The following is a 20,046-nucleotide window of genomic DNA, read 5'->3' as shown; positions in this document are numbered from 1 at the left end:
ACAAATATCTTGTTTCAAATAAATGTTGTATCTGTAATCTCTATCCCCTATACGCATATGACATTTGGTCATGAATGTTTAACTCAAGTGTTTGTTGATTAGCATGATATGAAGGTGGTGCATTTCCTGGAATAAAGGACTGGGAAGTGAAGGGAAATTCCCATGTGTTTTCTTTGGGTTCTATTCAGAACGTCGGGCAGACCAAGATGAGAACTGGAATTTCAACTTGAAGTATGAAAATATCTTTCATCTTAGAACAAAGCAATCCACCTATCTTGCAATACTTCCTTCTTCTCATATTTTTTATAATGAATTTACATCTGATCGATGTCATTTCAGGACACAGGAACACAAAGAAAAACAGCAAGAGCAAGGGAAAAGGCATATTTAGATGACCGAAAAGTATATTAGAATTGAGATAATTTGAATTATAGAATGAAACCAAACAAAAAAAAGACTCCAGTATCCAAAACCTATAAGTTATCCTAGAAAAATGAGGATTAGAAAAATCAAAGCACACACACATACACACACAAACACACACAGTGGGTGGAGAGAGTGAGAGTGACAGCAAGAGCGAAAGTGAAAGAGAGAGAAAGAATCAGTAAATGGCTCTAGAATCAGATATTTAAAGCTTAATAGAAACTCTCTTCATATTTCAAACCAATTCACATTCAATCAAGGTGATCCAATCCAAAAGTAGGCCAGGAAATTTATCAGTCAGACAACATATGAACTGTATAAAATTCCATAAGATCATCAGAGCATTGTAATATGGCTTTAAGAAACTTGTAAGTATGATATATGTAAAAATATAAGAATTAAGAAATAATTTAGGAACTCTTGGAAAATCTGAGAGGACTTCAGAAAGTTTGTTGAAAAATGCAATTTAGGCAGGCACTGTGACATAGGAGGTTAAACCTCTGCCTGTGGTGCTAGTATCCCATATGAGCGCTGGTTCATGTCCCAGCTGCTCCTCTTCTGATCGAGCTTTATGCTGATGGCCTGGGAAAGCAGTGGAAGATGACCCAAGTGCTTGAGCGCCTGCATCCACGTGGGAGACTCAGAAGAAGCTCCTGGCCCCTGCCTTCTCATTGGCCCAGCTCAGGTTGTTGTGGCCATTTGGGGAGTGAACCTGTGGATGGAATACCTCTCTCTGTCTGTAACTCTGCATTTCAAATAAATAAATAAATGTCAAAAGATGCAATTAAATATAAATTTATTTAGGTGCAAAATGTTGGAAATCCATCATACTTCTTCCATAATATGCATTTTTTGTGAACTTTTAGAAGACATTTTATAATTTGACATATGGAAATAAAACTGGAGTTATTGTTTTAAAATGTAGAAGATACTAAAATAAATTTCATTTCAAAAGAAAAAAGAGTGTTCAAAAATTTGCTATGTTCAAATACAGAATATCCTGGCCTGGCAGGTAATGATCTTTTTCATTAAATATTCATTTGTTCACCCATATATAATATTCACCCATATTGGGCGATGAGGTACAATAGTCAACAGGATACTTTATATACTACCAGGGCCTCACCCCTGGGATGTACTATCTTTAAATGTACCTGTTAAAATAAAACAACTAGGGCAGCCATTCTGGCAGAGCGAGTTAAGCCTCTGCCTAGGACACTGGCATCCCATTTTGGAATGCCAGTTCCAATCATAGATGCCCCACTTCTGACTCAGCTCCCTGCTAATGTGCTGTGTGGATCCAAAGCCTCCACTCTTTGGTTTTCGTCATGTGAATCTGGCAGTGCCAGCAGATCCAAGGGAAATTCAGAAATGCAACTCAATTGGCAGTCACCATCGCCATCACTGACAATGTTCTAATCTGTCTATGTGTTAAGTTATAGTTAAAGTGTTAAGCTATATAGTTCCATTATTTCAGACTATTAGGCAGATTTTCCAAAAGAAATCAGCAACCATAGTTTCTGCCAATATTCTCTAATAAATACAAAAGTCATGCCAACTTTTGTGTATATTTGTCTTTCAGAATGAGACCAGTCTTTAGCAACTAACTATTGGATATGTCTGTTCTCCTTTACCATTTTGTGAGGTCAGCTAAAATTGGGCCTTTTTTTTTCTCTCACTTTTTTTAAAAGATTTATTTATTTACTTGAAAGGCAGAGTTACAGAGAGGCAGAGGCAGAGGCAGAGGCAGAGAGAGAGAGAGAGAGAGTCTTCCTCAGGTCTCCCACATGGGTGAAGGGGCCCAAGCATTTGGCCCATCCTCCACTGCTTTCCCAGGCTGTAGAAGAGAGCTGAATCAGAAGTGGAGCACTGACCAGTGTCCATAGGGAATGCTAGCAATGCAGGCAGCGGCCCCACCTGCTACACCACAGTGCTGGCCCCAAAATTGTGCTTTTTAAAACACTGTTTTGTGTTGGTCATGGCCATATGCATAAAATTCTCAACAAATTGTTGCTGTGATGGCTACCTTCTAGAATATTCTAATATTGGCTATATCATTGGAAAGATTGTTTTATCAGGAAATTATGTTTTCTAAAAGAAACAGTTCAATTTCCAGTGTGTTTTGGGCTCGGGAAAACTCATGTGGTTGTCTCATTAATTCTGCATTTAGAGTTGGATTAACTTCTGGATAATGTCAACGACAGCACTGAACACTTGAGTAAATCCAGTTTTGTACTTCTGGCTGTCAGTTTTCTTACACAACATCCGTTCTCAGTGTGGAGTTGCGTAACACATTTGTGAGAAAATATAAGTAGCTAGTCACTGGCGGGGATTTAACACAAAAAGTTTTCCAGCAATGCAAAACATAATAACCTAACTAAATCTTAGTTATGATCACTTCACATTTTCCAAATTGCGTTGTAATTTTTTCCTTCTTTGTTCTGCGTGTTGGCGCACTGGACACTTTTACTGCTGCGGTGTATGAACACGCTGTTATACTACCAAACAGAACAGAAACACCTGTTTCAAAAGAAGAAGCTTTGCTCCTGATGAACAAGAACATAGATGTCTTGGAGAAAGTAGTTAAGTTGGCAGCCAAGCAGGTATTGTCCTTTTTATACTGGCTGGGATGTTGTAAAGTAGACTTGCAACTTGATGAGAATGTGGGTATTTGGAATTTATGAGAAACCTTTTTGTTCTCATTGGTTTTGAGCAGGGTGCACATATTATTGTGACCCCAGAAGATGGAATCTATGGTTGGATTTTCACCAGGGAGAGTATTTACCCCTATCTGGAGGATATACCAGACCCTAAAGTGAACTGGATTCCATGTAGAGACCCAAAGAGGTAACATCATGTCATTGTCCTTTGATTTTTGAACAAAAAGTGGTGGTGATATAAAATATCAATAGCAAATTCATGATGTTTACTAGTATTTTTGCTGACAAATAACCAATCCATAACACTGGACTTAAATGTTCTAATCCCTCATAATGTGTATGATCTGGGATGTCTTCTGCTTGGTAAATGACTTGAGATAACAATGCTTGGTTGGTGATTTGCAACAGTTTTCTTTAAAGAATGGTATGCGTATATACAATGTTTATAATAAATGCCTTTGTGCTTCAACAAAGTGAAAAGGTTGTAATAACTGGGACCTGGTGCTCCCAAACACATGATAATTCATTCAGGACTACCTGCCTTCTTTGTAAGAATGTAAAAGTATGAATGAGTCAATGTTTCCCAAGAGCTTTACTATCCTCATCATTTACAATGCAATCAATGGGGCTTGAGAAAGAAAGCACTGCTTCTGTCACCACATTTCTACCATCTGTTAGCAGAGGAATGTGAGGCATATAACCTGCTTGACACCCCTGTCCCTTTATCCATAAAACGCAGATATAAAATTCACTCTCCTATTTCCCTTACAGAGTGAACAGGAGTTATCAAATGAAGTATTACACATGAAGCACTCTAGTGCTGTCTCCAATGTTAGCTGTTGCTATTAATATTATTATTATTTGTAAAAGAAAGAGCTGAGCCTGAATTTCTTTGTGTTCTTGTGCCTTGAGAGATTTTAGTAATTATTAATGATTATAAATAAGACATAATTTTCTTAAAGAAAATATGTAAAATAAATAAGAAATATCTTTGAAATAGAATAGATATAGTTGCTTTTAAAATGGTTTATGTGTAATTCCTTCAAATGGTGAAATTGATGCCTTGGAAAGCCATTTCATTTGCTAATTTTAAATTACATGCACCTGTTTAGAATGACATCTATTGCACAAAAGGAATTTTAATAAATTTGACTGCATGAAGTCAACTGGAAAGTCAAGTTCAGTGCTACAACATACCAGTTTTTCTATGTGAGTCAAACCTCACCCGGGGATTTTCACCCTTGGAAAAATATTTTTTGAGTATTGCTTGATCTGTGTTAACGGAAACCATGAAGCTATGACTCAATGCCTACTTGCTTATGAGTCTCTTTCCAAAACAAGAAGGAATAGATATTTGCTGTAATTTTACCAGCTTCTCCTAAACTATACTCTATTTGACTGGACTGATAAAACTGAGCTTTGTGAGTGAAAGAGTTCTGTAAACCTGATACTTAACTTTAGATAGCTTGTTTAAAATTGGGAAGATAAGTGACTGGTAAAACTTCACCATTGTGGGACTTGCAGACACTCATTCAAACAGGAAGTTTTCAGCTCTGCATCATCAAAGGGAGAAAACTAGTATTAATATAATGGTAACAGAAAAAGAAGCCACAGTTTCTTCGTTAGTAATATTTATCCTCAAAAAAGACAATAGAAGACACATGACCATCCTTGGGTTGGTCTTCTATCCACTGGTTCACTCCCCAATGGCTGCAACAGTTGGAGCGGGGCTTATTCAAAGCCAGGAGCCAGGAACTTCTTCCGGGTTTCCTATGCAGGTACAGGGGTCCAAGGACTTGGGCCATCTTCCACTGCTTTCCCAGGCCATAGCAGAGAGCTGGATCAGAAGTGGAGCAGCTGAGACTTGAACTGGCGCCCATATGGGACGCCAGCACTGCAGGCAGCAGCTTCACCTGCTATGCCGCAGCACCAGCCCCAGAACCTCCAGTTTTTTAAAATTTAAAAGTGAGAGTTACAGAGAGAGAGAGAGAGAGAGAGAGAGAACTTTTATCCACTGGTTCACTCCCCAGTTGGTTGCTACAGCCATGACTGAGCCAGCCTGAAGCCAGGAGATAGGAGCTTCTCCTGGGTCTCCCACATGGGTAGCAGGGGCCCAAGTATTTGAGCCATCCTCAGCTGCTTTCCCAGGCCATTAACAAGGAGCTGGACTGGAAGTGAAGCAGCTGGGACACACCCTTATATGATGCCAGCACATGTGGTACAGCTTCCTGCTGTACCCAAAGGTACAAAATGACTGGGTCTGGGCCAGGCCAAAACCAGTAGCCAAGGACTCAATCCAGGTCTCCCACATGGATGGAAGGTACCCAACTATTTGAGCTACCATTGCTCCAGCCAGGGCATGTTTTAGCAGGAAGCTGTAGTCAGGAATCAGAGCCAAGAATCAAATCCAGGTACTTCCATGTGGGATGGGGTGACCTAGTCAGCATTTTAACCACTAGGGCAAATGTCTGTCCCACATGTGGATTTTTACATCTATTCTCTTGGTTCTCCATCTAGAGATGTTGTGCAACGGGTAAATCAGGTCTCATTTTGACATTTCAGAAATCATTAAATACAATAATTTTGAGGCAATGCCTATTGAATTAGGTTTGGCTACTCACCAGTGCAAGAAAGACTCAGCTGTCTGGCCAGGGACAACTCTATCTATGTTGTGGCAAATATTGGAGATAAGAAGCCATGCAACACCAGTGACCCTCAGTGCCCCTCTGATGGCCGTTACCAATACAACACGGATGTGGTGTTCGATTCTGAGGGCAAACTGGTAGCACGCTACCACAAGGTGAGACTTACTTTTATGTCTTAACTAAATATGATTTATTTCCCTGTGATATGGGTGTAAGTTTATTTGTTGAATGCTGGGGAGAGAACTGTTATGGATGCCTCTTTTAATTATTGCATTCTATTTGAAAGGGAGTCTCTTAAAAGTTTATGGAAAATGCTTATTATGGAAAAACTAAACATGATTTAAAATTTTTTGCAGCAAAATAAACTTCTCAATTTTATTTTTCCATAAACCTTTTTTTATATAGTGGTAGAAGAATTCTGAGTTTGAATGTGTCACAAAATGGCAAGTGACAGAGTTTTAAAACAGATGTGGCAATAATTTCATGATTTGCATAGTCTCTGAAAAATGAGGAATGCTGTTTCACTCATGGTTTAGTATCAGAATTAGTTTTGGGGTTCAAGTTGTTAATATTTCATGTGAAGTTATCATTTATTCCATCAGGGCTGTTTTGATTACTGTGGAAGAAAACTCCTAAATATATTCCTGAAAAATAAAGGTATCACAGAACTAGGTCTCTTTTCAGGGGCAGCCTCTCCTCACGAGGCTCAGGAGATACCCTCTATCCTCCAGCTCTCTTAGCCTGTTAATTCAGTTTTTTCTCAAGGTGACTTCTATAAGAGCTACATGGCTACAGCAACACAATGTCCGTATCTTAATGAATAAAATCCAGAGGAAGAAGATATTTCTTTTTCTTTTTCTTTGACAGGCAGAGTGGATAGTGAGAGAGAGAGACAGAGAGAACGTTCTTCCTCTTTGCCGTTGGTTCACCCTCCAATGGCTGCTGCGGCCGGCGCATCTCGCTGATCCGAAGCCAGGAGCCAGGTGCTTCTCCTGGTCTCCCATGCGGGTGCAGGGCCCAAGGACTTGGGCCATCCTCCACTGCACTCCCGGGCCATAGCAGAGAGCTGGCCTGGAAGAGGGCAACCGGGACAGAATCCGGCGCCCCGACCGGGACTAGAACCCGGTGTACCAGCACTGCAAGGCGGAGGATTAGCCTGTTAAGCCACGGCGCCGGCCAACATTTCTTTTTCTTAAAAGCCTGTAAAGTTCTTAACACTCCTGGATTCCAAACAGGTCATATGCCTTTCCCGAGCTAAAGACTGAAGGAGGCAGGCTGGGCTAGCACATGGGAAGGAAATGGAGGAACAAGAGATCCTCAGTGAACTGCGGGGGATGGAGGCAGATGGGTGCAGGATGCAGCTGATGCTGGGGTACCTGCATGCACATTTGAGGCCAGATAAAACCTGAGCAAAGCAGATGCTGGACTCATGAGCCTAAGTTCAATGAAATTCTGGAATAACAACCAGACTGAAAAAATAAAATGATAGTGGCTCACTAATGAACAAGATCTAACTATTGCATTGTCTAAGTTAATTTTAAATCTATTTTACTTTGCTAATACTAACCTAGCATTATAGGGAGACATAATACATTTTATTTTAATGTGTGTTAGATTTCACGCAGATAGTGCCGCTGAAATGTAAAGAGTACAATGGAAGATAAACTTAAAATTGTAAGATTTGAGATTTCAATGTGTGACTTAAGACAGAGTTACATTTTAGATATTATTTATAAAGATTATTTCATTCATTATAGAAAAATGAAGTTTTTTTGATTAATGTCACATTAAGAAAACTCACAGGCAATTATATAACAGCATGACATCCAAATTCATGTATAACAAATTTAAATAATGCACATCAAATCTCATAGGAGGAAAGATTTTATGAATATTGATTACACTTATTTAGCGGTTTTTTAACTTGTTTTTCCCTTCTTTGCTTTGTTAACAGTACAATCTTTTTGCACCTGAAATTCAATTTGATTTCCCCAAGGATTCAGAATTTGTGACTTTTGACACTCCCTTTGGGAAGTTTGGGATTTTCACCTGCTTCGACATTTTTTCTCATGACCCAGCTGTGGTAGTGGTGGATGAGTTTCAGGTTGACAGCATTCTCTACCCTACTGCGTGGTACAACACGCTGCCCCTGCTCTCAGCAGTTCCTTTCCATTCGGCCTGGGCCAGAGCCATGAGAGTCAATCTGCTTGCAGCAAATACCCACAACACCAGCATGCACATGACAGGTAACTCATGCCGGCTCTGTGCAAAGTGGCAGTGCCTGTGTTGGGGCATCATGGATTTGAAAGCCTTTTCTTTCTTTTATTTCTTCTTTCTTTTTTTCTTTTCTCCCTTGCCTTCCCTTGGCTTCCCTTCCCTTTTCTAGGTTTATTTTTATTTATTTGAAAGGCAGAGTTACAGAGAGAGGGAAAGACAGAGAGAAGGATCTTCCAAATGCCACTCACTTCCCAAATGGCTGCAATAGCTGGAACTGGGCCAATCTGAAGCCAGGAGCCAGGAGCTTCTTCCATGTCTCTCATGTGGGTACAGGGACCCAAGCACTCGGGCCATCCTCTACTGCTTTACCAGGAGCGTTAGCAGAGAGCTAGATCAGAAGCGGAGCAGCCAGGACTCAAAGCAATGCCAATATGGGATGCCAGTGTTTCAGGAGGTGGACTAACCCACTACGTTACAACTGCAGCCTCCATACTTTTCTTTATTGATTCTCTTATTAACTCTAATATCTTGAGATTAATAGTAGCATGGGTTTCTACTTGTGGAATATTATCTTTTTTTCTAAAGAATGTTTTATTTGAAAGGCAGAATTATAGTCAGAGAGGGAGGGTTGAGAGAGAGGGAAAAGAAGAGAGAGGAAAAGGGGGCAGAGAGAGGAGAGAAAGAGAGAGAGAGAGAGAGAGAGAGAGAGAGAGAGAGAGAGAGAGATCTTCCATAGGCTGGTTCAGTCCCCAATTGGCTATAATGGCTGGGGCTGGATCAGGTTGAAGCCAGGAGCATGGAACTCCATCTTTCTGTTGCATGGGTGGCAGGGGCTTTCCCAGGCATGTTACCAGGGAGCTGGATTAGAAGTGGAGCAGTTGGGACATGAACTGGGACTCATATGGGATGCTGGTGTTGCAGGTGGCAGGTTAACCTGCTGTGCTACAACACCAGGCCCTAGGAACATTATCTTTGTGAATAAGTGAAGCAAAGATGATTTTCTGAAAATTATATGAAGGGAAATTGTAGTTAGAAGTCAAGTCATGTAAAAAGAACAAAGGCATACCTAAGGAATTTCCCAGCAAATATCCATGGGTAGTATTGAAATATATCTGCTTGTTGAAGTGATAAAGTCACTTTAAATTTAATCAGGGTTTTAGAGTTTATAGTATCTATATCCAAGGTGATGCAAGCTCCCCTCTTGCCTGCTTTGTTACTCATTGATCTGGATGAAGAATTCAAAGCACAAATTAGTTAGATCATCAGAAAGCTAAAATCATTCTTCATGTTTGAGAGATTTTCTAGTTTATGTTAAATTGACTTTAAATGGGCCGGTGCTGTGGCTCACTTGGTTAATCCTCTGCCTGTGGTGCTGACATCCCAGATGGGCTCTGGATTCTAGTCCTGGTTGCTCCTCTTCCAGTTCCGCTCTCTGCTGTGGCCCAGGAAGGCAGTGGAGGATGGCTCAGGAGCTTGGGCCTCTTCACCCACATGGGAGACCAGGAAGAAGCACCTGGCTCCTGGCTTCAGATTAGCACAGCGCTGGCCGCAGTGGCCATCTGGGGAATGAACCAATGGAAGGAAGACCTTTCTCTCTCTCTCTCTCACTGTCTGTAACTCTACCTGTCAAATAAATTTTAAAAATTTTTAAAAATTGGCTTTAAAAAGGACAGCTTACTTAAAAAGAAGATAAGCCCCATACATCAAGTGGTAATTTCAGTGCCAATCATACTTAATGGATGATGTAGAATCAAACTGAATTCAAAGTGATGTAACAGCTATTTCCCTATCCTGAAAATGCTTATTTTAAATAACTTTACAATTAATTCTTAGTAAGAATATTCTTTTTTGAAAGATATGTTTATTTTATTTGAAAAGCAAAATTACAGAAAGAGGGAGTGACAGAAAGAGAGGTGTGGGGGGATCTTCCATCTGATGGTTTACTCCCCAAATGGCCACAAAGACTGAGGCTGGGCCAAGCCTAAGCCAGGAGCCAGGAACTTCATCCTGTATCCCATGTGGGTGGTAGGGACTCAAGCACTTGTGGGTGGTAGGGACTCAAGCATCTTCCACTGCTTTCCCTGGTGCAGTAGCTGCAGGCTGGATCAGAAGTGCACCAACTAGAACTTGAACCAGTGCTTATACGGGATGCTGGCATCACAGACAGCAGCTTAACCACCTACACCACAACACTGGCCCCTACAGAGGAATAGTCTATCAGTTTATCACCACAAAAATTTGGAAGCCAATACTGGCATTTCTTTATGTTGCCTGTAGGCAGTGGGATCTATGCCCCAGAAGGAGTCAAGGTGTATCACTATGACATGGAAACCGAGAGCGGCCAACTGATGCTGGCAGAACTGAAGTCAAGGCCTCACCGTGAGCCTGACTACCCCGTGGCTGTTGATTGGTCTGCTTATGCCAGAAGTATCAAACCATTTTCATCTGAGCAGTCAGATATTCCGGGAATGATTTACTTCGACCAGTTCACCTTCACTGAACTTAAGAAAGACACAGGAAATCACACAGTTTGCCAGGAAGACCTGTGTTGTCACTTAACCTACAAGATGTCTGAGAAGAGAATTGATGAGGCCTATGCACTAGGTGCCTTTGATGGGCTGCACACAGTAGAAGGCCAATACTACTTACAGGTAGAAACTCTGAAACACATTCAATTGTCCTTACTATTAGTTTCTCTTCTAGCTCATCATTGCCTTTCTTTAAGCTTGTGCTGGATTCAGTTAGTTGGTGTAATGCTACATTTATCACTGAATTGTTTTTCTCCCAGAACACTTTATTTGTTCAGTATTAGCAAGAACAGAATTAATTTTTATGGCTGCAAATTAAAAAAAACATAGCAGATGGATAAGTTCTCAGCTTGCGAGGTTCAAGTTTAAGCAGCTGCCACTTTCATGTATTCTCTTTCCATTGGGTAACTTTGGAGCTGAGATTTCCAAACTTTCCAAATCGAGTCCAGAGTAAAAAGAATGTTTTACAGCATGACTTGGTGCAGCCCACTGGACATGTGACTAAGTTAAAAGAAACTTAATTGAAAAAATAGCTTATGGAAGAATTATTAGAATTAGCTATGATTATGAGCAATGCACTATGACTTTTAAAATCTTTGTCAGCTACATTTGGCTTCATATTCTAAAGAAAGCTAAGCCTGACCTTCTAAATTAGTGTTATGGTTCACTAATAAGTTGTGACCTGCAGTCTGAAAAATGCTGCTTTAGAGGCAATCGAAAGTTCCTCTATTCTTTGAGAATGCATTATTTAGATGAGAAAATATTTGCAAGTGTTCTTACTTCTTCCGTTTTCTTTTCCTGTGTAGATATGTACATTGCTGAAGTGCCAAACCACTGACCTGAGAACGTGCGGAGAGCCCGTGGGGTCAACTTTCACGAAGTTTGAAGAATTCTCTCTTAGTGGCACTTTCGGAACGAGTTATGTTTTCCCACAGCTTGTTCTAAGTGGCACTCAGCTTGCCCCAGAAAGACATTATGAGGTAAGAGATTTCTAGGTGATAAATGTCTTCAGGCAGCTAGGGTAATCAGCAGAATAGAAATCATTGAAACAGGCAGAAACAGAGAGCTACTATCTGATTATCCACTCCTAAATGTCAGCAACGGCTGGTGTTGGACCTGAGGTGGGGCTGGAGCTAGATGTTGGGAACACAGTTCAGATCTCCCCTGTGGATGGCAGGAGCTCAGTTACTTGTGTCATTACCATTGCCTCCCATGGACTGCATTAGCAGGAAGCTGGAAACAGAATTTGGAGCCGGGAATTGAACCCAGTGACTGATACGGGATGCAAGTGACTTAACTGCTAGGTTAAACACCCACTCCTACAAGAGGCACTTTAAAGACATGTGGAAACTATGATATAAATCACAGTGGTGGTTTTAGATTGCTTTTAGGTTGTGGTGGAGAATTCACACTTAATTTTTTATATAAATATGACAGATATAATGCAACAGTGAAGTCATAGAGAAATTGAAGTTAAATATTGATCATAGGTGTGTTATGAGAAGTTGTTAAAATGATGGTAAAAATTAATCTTTGTATAGTGTTTTGGGAGTTTTAATAATACTTTTTAATATATTATTTTATTTGAGCACATTTGCCACAGATTTATTGGCTCCACTGTTACCCAAATTCCGGCTGATATTAAACCTGAAACATGAATCTTGGTCTTTTGACACCAAGTTCTGTGCTGTTTGCTACTCTGCGCTGCTTTAGGATGTTGCCAGAGAAAGCTTCTGGTCTGAGTACCAAGCTCTGTGTTGGAATTAATCTCTGTTGCTTTCTTTGGTCAGGTTTCAAGAGATGGTCGTCTGAGAAGCCAAAGTGGAGTTCCTTTGCCAGTCCTAGTCATGGCCCTGTATGGAAGAGTGTATGAAAAGGACCCTCCACGCTTAGGTCAGGGACCTGGGAAGTTACGATGAATCCCTTCATCAGGTTCTTTCAGGATTAGTCTGGCAAAGAGAGGGAGGAAAAAGATCTATTAGCTCCAATTTAGAAAAAAAGTCATCAATTTCTGAAACAACAAATAAACTGACGATTGAAAAAGCCATGAGTGTGCAATAGTTTGAACGTGCTTTGTGCCTTTGTATATGATTTGTCCCCTCTGAAACCCACTCTGGAATTCAATCTCCATTGGGAGATATTAAGAGGATAAAAATTTGGGGTGGGCAATTAGCCTAGCAATTAAGGTGAATATGACACATATAACAGGATGGAAATTTAATCAGAGATAGGGCCTTTGGGAGGTGACTCAGAGGACGTAGACCATGAGGGTGGAACTTCCATGAAGGAGGGTTTCACAGGAGATGGGGAGAGAGCAGAATACGCCCACATGTGTTCCTTGTCTCATCCACTGATGCCCTGCATCACCTTGGGACTCCCCAGAAAGACGACCATCAGCAATTGCAGGCCATTGGCCTTGGCCCAGTACTATGAGCCAAAACAAATCTCCTTATAATTTATCAAGTCTGTGATACTGTGTTATTAATAGAAAACAGACCAAAATAGGGTGTATGTGTGCAAGCTTTTCATTTTGCACGTTCGGTATAGCACAAACTCTTTCATGGGAGCTGTGTGCTTAAGTATATATAAGTGTGTACATGTAGAGTGCAAATATCTTTAAATAGAATGGAAAAATCTGTGTTAATTGCTATGATGGATGCAAATTTTATTTTCATCATGTGATGCTCAACTTTATATGTCAGCTTGACTGAGCCCCGGGATGCCCACCTAACTGGTTAAACATCATTTCTGAGTATGTCTGTGTGGGTATTACTGGAGGATATTTAGCAATAGAACTAGTAGTTTGAGTAAAGCAGATGGCTTTCCCTAATGTGAGTGGGCATTGACCAGTCCCATGAGGGCCTTACTAGAACAAAAAGATAAAGTAAGGTTGAATTTGCTCGTTACCTAAGTGCTTGAGCCAGGACGTAGATCTTTTCCTGCCCTCAGCACTGCTGGTTCTGAAGCCTTCAGACCCAGACTGGAATTATCACCATTATCTCTTCAGCTCTCAGGTCTTCAAGCTACATTGTTGGTGTTTCCAGGTCTACAGCTTGCAGATCACAGGTAATGTTAGACACCATAATCTGGATAAATAGGTATCTTATCTCTTTCTGGGTCATCCTCAAATTCATTATTCGTAAATTTACAGGGTAAACTTTGAATATACAGAGAGTACTTGCTTACAGTTAATTAAGACACAAAGAGTTAAAGATCAGGGAGCCAGCATTGTGATGTACTGGGTAAATGTACTGCTTGCAATACTTGATCTCAAATGATGGGTGCATTAGCCATCACAAAACACACCGAACACTGGAGTAAGGAAAAGGGTTTATTGGGGAAAACTCAGTAGACCAGAGGGAAGGGGCGAAGAGGGAAAAAGAGAGAAGGAGACTGTAAGAGAGAGAGACAGAGAGGAAAGAGAAGAGAGACAAGAGGAGGAGAGGCGCCGAGAGAGAGCCAAGAGAGCAGAGAGAAGCCAAGAGAGCAAGTGTTCAGGAACAGGCCCTTTTAAAACTTTGCCAGAGGGCGGGCAGGGAAGCAGGAGCAGCAAATCCCATCAGATTGGGAGTGGAGCTTGGCACAGGTAGTTTGGGCCATGTGGCTACCTGGCTTTCAGCAATGGCGGTGGGGGCTAGAGCTTGGGATGTAAATCAGGGTGTAGATCGCGCCATAGATAAAACTGTGCCAAGTTTCCTAACAGGGTGCCTGTTCTTTTTTTTTTTTTTTTTTTAAAGATTTATCTATTTATTTGAAAGGCAGAATTATAGAGAGGCAGAGGCAGAGAGAGAGAAAGTCTTCCGTCCACTGGTTCACTACCTAGATGGCCGCAATGGCAGGAGGAGCTGCACCAATCGGAAGCCAGGAGCCAGGAGCTTCCTCCAGGTCTCCCACATAAGTACAGGGGCCCAAGGATTTGGCCATCTTCCACTGCTTTCCCTGGTTACAGCAGAGAGTTGGATCCAAAACGGAGCAGCTGGAACTTGAGCTGGCACCCATATGGGACGCTGGCACGGCACATGGGGGCCTTACCCAATATGCCACAGTGTCGGCACCAGGTGGGTGCCTGTCTTTGACTTGGCTGATCCATTTCCAATCCAGCTCCTTGCTAATAGCCTGAGTAAAGTAGTGGAAGCCGATCCAAGTACTTGGGCCCCTGCCATCCACATAGAAAACCCAGATAAACCTCCTGGATCCTAACTTTGGCCTGAACCAGCCCCGGCTCTTGAGGCCATCTGGGAAGTGAATCAGCAGATGGATGATATTTCTTTCTGTTTTTCTCTCTCTCTCTCTCTGTAACTCTGCTTTTCGAATAAATAAATAAATCTTTAAAAAATTAAGAATAGGGCATTTTTAAATTTTTTTAAAGATTTAATTTATTTATTTGATAGGTAGAGTTACAGACAGTGAGAGGGAGAAACAGAGAGAAAGGTCTTCCGTCTGTTGGTTCACTCCCCAATGGCCGCCAACGGTTGGAGCTGTGCTGATCTGAAGCCAGGAGCCAGGTGATTTTTTTTAGTCTCTCACATGGGTGCAGGGGCCCAATGACTTGGGCCATCTTCTACTGCTTTCCCAGGCCACAGCAGAGAATTGGATTGGAGGAGGAGCAGCTGGGACTAGAACCGGCACCCATATGGGATGCCAGTGCCACAGGCGGAGGATTAACATAGTGCGCCATGGCGTCGGCCCCGGCATCTTTTAACATAATTATGGACAAAGTTTTAGCTAATTAAAATTGTCCCATTATCTTTTAATCATTATATATTTGCTGCCTATGGTCTACTTACATGGAAATTAGATACTTAGGGTGAAAATCAAAGATAAATGAGTCATCTCCTTCAGATCACATCTTAATTCCTTCTGAAATTACTCTATCCTAAAATCTATCTAATTAATCCCCTTTCAGGAGTTAGCTTCAATCTTAGAGAAGGCCACCCTGTTACCTTTCCCCCAGTTACCTTTGCTCAATTTACCCTGGCTATCTGAGTAGTTTTTCTGATTCATCACTGATTAACTCCAGCAAGATACTCTTAAGAGTGCAGGCAGGTTCTCTGGGATGTGTAGGCTGAGGATTGCTGAGTTTGAAGACACCACTTATTTCCATTTAAAGTATGGCAACTGCATTCCTAGACTTTTCTCTCTCCCAACCCTTCATAATTTACTCCAGCACCAGGAAGCCAGTGATGTTTAGGCAGCAGAAAATGGTGGGATCTCCTCACTTCCATATCTCCTGGATTCTCTCCCCAGGATTTGACATATGGACCCTAGGATTGCACCAGCCTGTGTCCCAGATTCTTCTGTTTTTCTAAGCAAGGACATCTTCCCTCTTAGGGCCCCACATTGGTTCCTCCTAGACTTCTCTTCTCTGTGCAGACAGTGATCTGGAGGCTGTATTATGCACCCCAGAGACCTCAATTTCCTCATTACCCTTCACCACATATACGCTTATGTAAGCTGACTTCTGTCCTGTGTACTAAAGGAAGCATCAAAATCAAATCTCATGATAACATATCAGTTCTTACTCTGCATGATAAAGTAACTGAACTGCCCTTCTTGAAGTTGTTGTATCCTTTATCTTTTAATATTTGTACATTCATTTTGTTTGACCTCTGGCCTTTCCTCACTCCCCTGTTGCCCCATTTTACTTCTCATTTTATTTACCATGATTTATACAAGAGAAGTCTGACTTCTTTATCTAAAATTTATTTTTGGGGAGTGAAGCCACTCACAGATCCAACAAGTATTTCTGATACCACGAGTGTAACTCACTGGTGAACTATGCAAAAAAATTTTTATGAGAGGCAGTTCAGGCTGTTAGATGAAAATGACAAAAGACTGCTGTTTTAGACCAAGTTTCTGCACCTGGGCCCCAAAAATAAGGCTAAAAATGAAACTAGGATCACTCACACTGCAGTGCCATGACATCAGCTGAAACAAAAGTATTTATCTGATTGAAGCAATCAAGATTAGATAATAGCTAAATTTCCCATACAGGCCAGTTTCAATTGGCATGATAAAATTCCATTTGCTTTAATCTTTACAGGAAAGAAGTAAGCTAATGTCAACTTACTATTTTTCTGTTACATTTTTCTCTGCCTCTCAGGTAAATAACTTCTTAAAATGCAAAAGCGGTTTTCCTAAGTTCTATGGCACAAATATACATTCTTACAATGTAAACAATTTTATCAGTCAGATTAATGTCAGAGGATTGACATGTTGCTACAGTTAGGAAATTATTAATAAATAGGCATGTATACTTAGTAGCAACTCACAGATACACTCCTAATCTAAATCATACACACCTATGTGCACACAAAAGTTTGATCTCTGTCCTCAGTACCAAATCAAAATGACAAGGATAAGGTTGGAGGATAAAGGAAAGAGACAATTTTAAACTCTGGACAGATGAGGGGGTAACAGACCTCTGAGTCTCAAGAACTACCACCCTCTTGGATGAGGGTGTATTGGGTTTTTAAGAGGGCTATAAGGAAACGGGGGTCAGGAATAAGGGTAGCAAAGGATAGGGGCAGCTGCATGTTGGCCTCCAGCCAGGCAGTAAGGGGCTGTTTAAAGTCACATTGGTTACATGTACAGCTCGTGTCCAAGTTCTTTGCTGATCAGAAATGCCATTTCCTTTCTTGCTTTTTTTTTTTCTTTCTTTTTTTTTTTTTTTTTTTTTTAAGATTTACTTACTTACATGAAAGCTAGAGTTACAAAGAGTTATGGCTGCAATGGCTGTGGCTGGGCCAGGACCCAGGAACTCCATCAGGGTGGCCCACATGGGTGGCAGGGGCCCAAACACTTGTACCATCTTCTGCTGCTTCCCAGGCACATCATCAGGGAACTGGATTGAAAGTGAAGCAGCTGGGACTTGAACCAGTGCTTATATAGGATGCCAGTGTCATATTCGGCAGCTGAACCTGCTGTGTCATAACACTGGCCCTAGCAATGCTATATTTTTCAGGAAATATTTATCATGGACAAATAGGCTGCTGTTTTGTTCCGTGGGCCACAAATTCCCCTGCCCAGACCTGGAAATCCCCTAAGGAAAACCCCTTGAGACAATACTGACCACCAAGTTTGGACCCTAAGTCTGGTAATTAGACTGTTGTAGGGGCCAGCTGAACCACTCCCTCAATTCAGGGAGATAAGCCAAGGGAGGGAGGCTAGGAGACTAGGGTCTGATGGTATCAGCGTGCAAGACACTGGATGCCTGGTTTCACACCTATGCATGCATGTCATCACATAGCTGGTTTAGAGCTGACCAGGTGAAGTGCAAGGAGAAATGCCATCTCAGTCCTTGCTTTCCCTTCTTTTTCCCTTGTTTCTGCTCCTTTCTGCTTGTACGGGGCAGGATTTGTTCTGAGTAGGTATTTATTACGATCTTTCCCTATAGTCGAAGTCTTTTGGGTAGAGTCAATTCCCCTAGCCTCTACTCTGAAAATGCAGAAGAGCTGCATGAGGGGGGTTTGGTAGGCTACAACCAGCTTAAGAAAAGTGATTCAGTGTAGGCTATTGATGCCTCCCAGTTCCAGATTCAGTGAATGAATTCTCTACTGCAGGAACTGTGATATTCTGCCTGAAGTCTTGCTCTTAATCAGTACATACATGGTAGGTCAGAAATGTTAAACTGATGTGGTACTAACAGATAGGCACAAGGAGAGCATTCTATAAACCTATGATTTAGTCCCCATTTTTTAATTAGCCTGAACCTCAGGGCTTGATCTTCCTTCCCAAGTGCATCACCCCAAGGTGGGATGAGATTAAGCTCGAGAGGATTATCTGGAACTGGAGGTGTCCCCCTCTCCAAGGTAAAGGATAGAGGCACTGGGGTTGGAGCTGACAGTTTAAGTGATCCTACAGGAGTGCAGGGTCTGACTCTGCTCTGATCCTATAGGGGTGCCAGGGCCAACCGTGCTGCTTTTATCCAATGTGTTAGGGAACTTCAAAAAACTTCATGGAAAATGGAATTAAAAGAGTTTATTTGGTCTCCGAAGTTTGAAATCTGCATAATTTTTCATCATATGTATTCCCTATTAACTTTTTGGTGGCCCTCATGTTTGCCTGCCTGTCCAATGTTGGAATCAGCAGTCTTTCCTGTGATTTCAGTTCTCTGATGCAGCTAAGAAAAGTTGCTGATTTTCAGTTGTTCAAGATTTTTTTCTGATTGTGAGGATGGGAGAGACCACTGCCAGGCTTTTTACAAGTTTGACTGGAAACCTAATAGGAGGTTCTTATTTAATATTTTCAACCCAAGAAGATTAAAGAAGTGATTTTTTAACTTCATGGTAACTCATTCCAGTTTTAACTGTGAGCTTCCTTTTATAAATAGTTATGTAACGGTTACATTTCCTCACAGAATCTGTAGTACCTCCACCCACCTAGGCATGGGAATTCCAAAGGTGGTCAGCAAGCAGTTAGAGGGAGCTGCTGCCTCTTTGTGATTCAGCAGGACCAGGCAACCGTAACCACAGGATTATTCAGGAAAACCCAAAAGAAATTAATTGTAGATATAGATGTGAAAGTCAGACATGTAAAGTTGCCAATTAAACCATGAAAACACCATTCAATATCAAATATACCTAAAAATAAAATGGCTAATCATAAGCATCTGTATTGTAAATATGACCCAGAATGTATAGCTGAAAAAAATTATCTCGCTATTCTGTTTTAAAATCAATGAACTCTTTTCTTTGTTATGTCATTTTCCTCTCCTCACTCTTGCTCTCTGCTGCCCCGTAGTAGACAACCTCTACGGTGGTACTCCATGGTCCCCGGATCATTCGCATCCTTGTGTAATGCCCTTTCATTGAGCATGGGCTGGATCTCCTGACTTGCTTTCCAGATACAATTGCTCCTCTGTTTCTGCTGGTTCTGCTTCTGTGGATTCATCCAACTGTGGATTGAAAATATTTTAAAAAAATAAACTAGCCGGCGCCGCGGCTCACTAGGCTAATCCTCCACCTTGCGGCGCCATCACACCGGGTTCTAGTCCCGGTCGGGGCACCGATCCTGTCCCGGTTGCCCCTCTTCCAGGCCAGCTCTCTGCTGTGGCCAGGGAGTGCAGTGGAGGATGGCCCAGGTCCTTGGGCCCTGCACCCCATGGGAGACCAGGAGAAGCACCTGGCTCCTGCCATTGGATCAGCGCGGTGCGCCGGCCGCAGCGCGCCTACCGCGGCGGCCATTGGAGGGTGAACCAACGGCAAAGGAAGACCTTTCTCTCTGTCTCTCTCTCACTGTCCACTCTGCCTGTCAAAAAAAAAAAAAAAAAGAAAAGAAAAAAGAAAAAATAAACTGAACATGTGGACTTCTATTTCTTGTCATATTTCCCTAAACAGTACAGTGTAACAACTAGGTATTATAAGTGAGCTAGAGTAGATCTAAATTATACTGGGAGATGTGCATAGGTTACAGGTAAATATATGCTATTTTTTTTAATAAGGGACTTGAGCATCTGCACATCTGCAGACATGGCGTGGGATTTAGTACAAATCTCCTGCAGATATTGGAGGGGGTTGTACAGATTCCAGCCAAAGTGATGAGGTGTCACTTCCCCAGTCAGATTATGTAAAC

General features: G+C 41.6%; 1 protein-coding gene across 1 annotated transcript; it reads left to right on the top strand.

Annotated features, from left to right (window-relative positions):
- The first annotated feature begins 2,755 nt into the window (after positions 1 to 2,755).
- Positions 2,756 to 12,520, top strand: LOC133756199 (vascular non-inflammatory molecule 3-like). Its single transcript, XM_062186776.1, has 7 exons — positions 2,756 to 3,026; positions 3,140 to 3,270; positions 5,691 to 5,883; positions 7,683 to 7,974; positions 10,223 to 10,596; positions 11,280 to 11,453; positions 12,264 to 12,520. Exons 1-7 carry the CDS (start codon positions 2,814 to 2,816, stop codon positions 12,390 to 12,392), a joined length of 1,506 nt encoding a protein of 501 aa, XP_062042760.1. The 5' UTR covers positions 2,756 to 2,813; the 3' UTR covers positions 12,393 to 12,520.
- The last annotated feature ends 7,526 nt before the right edge of the window (positions 12,521 to 20,046 follow it).

Source organism: Lepus europaeus, chromosome 3, assembly GCF_033115175.1.
Source record: "Lepus europaeus isolate LE1 chromosome 3, mLepTim1.pri, whole genome shotgun sequence".
NCBI lineage: Eukaryota > Metazoa > Chordata > Mammalia > Lagomorpha > Leporidae > Lepus > Lepus europaeus.
Note: the sequence above shows the minus strand (reverse complement) of the source record. Positions and strands in the feature narration are given on the sequence as shown.

What these genes read in the sequence shown, in the direction of transcription:
- LOC133756199 (XM_062186776.1), top strand. Translation starts at nt 2,814, where the DNA reads ATGATCACTTCACATTTTCCAAATTGCGTTGTAATTTTTTCCTTCTTT. An exon ending in TGGTAGCACGCTACCACAAG is followed by an intron (nt 5,884 to 7,682) that starts GTGAGACTTACT and finishes CTTTGTTAACAG; the next exon opens with TACAATCTTTTTGCACCTGA. An exon ending in CCCCAGAAAGACATTATGAG is followed by an intron (nt 11,454 to 12,263) that starts GTAAGAGATTTC and finishes TTCTTTGGTCAG; the next exon opens with GTTTCAAGAGATGGTCGTCT.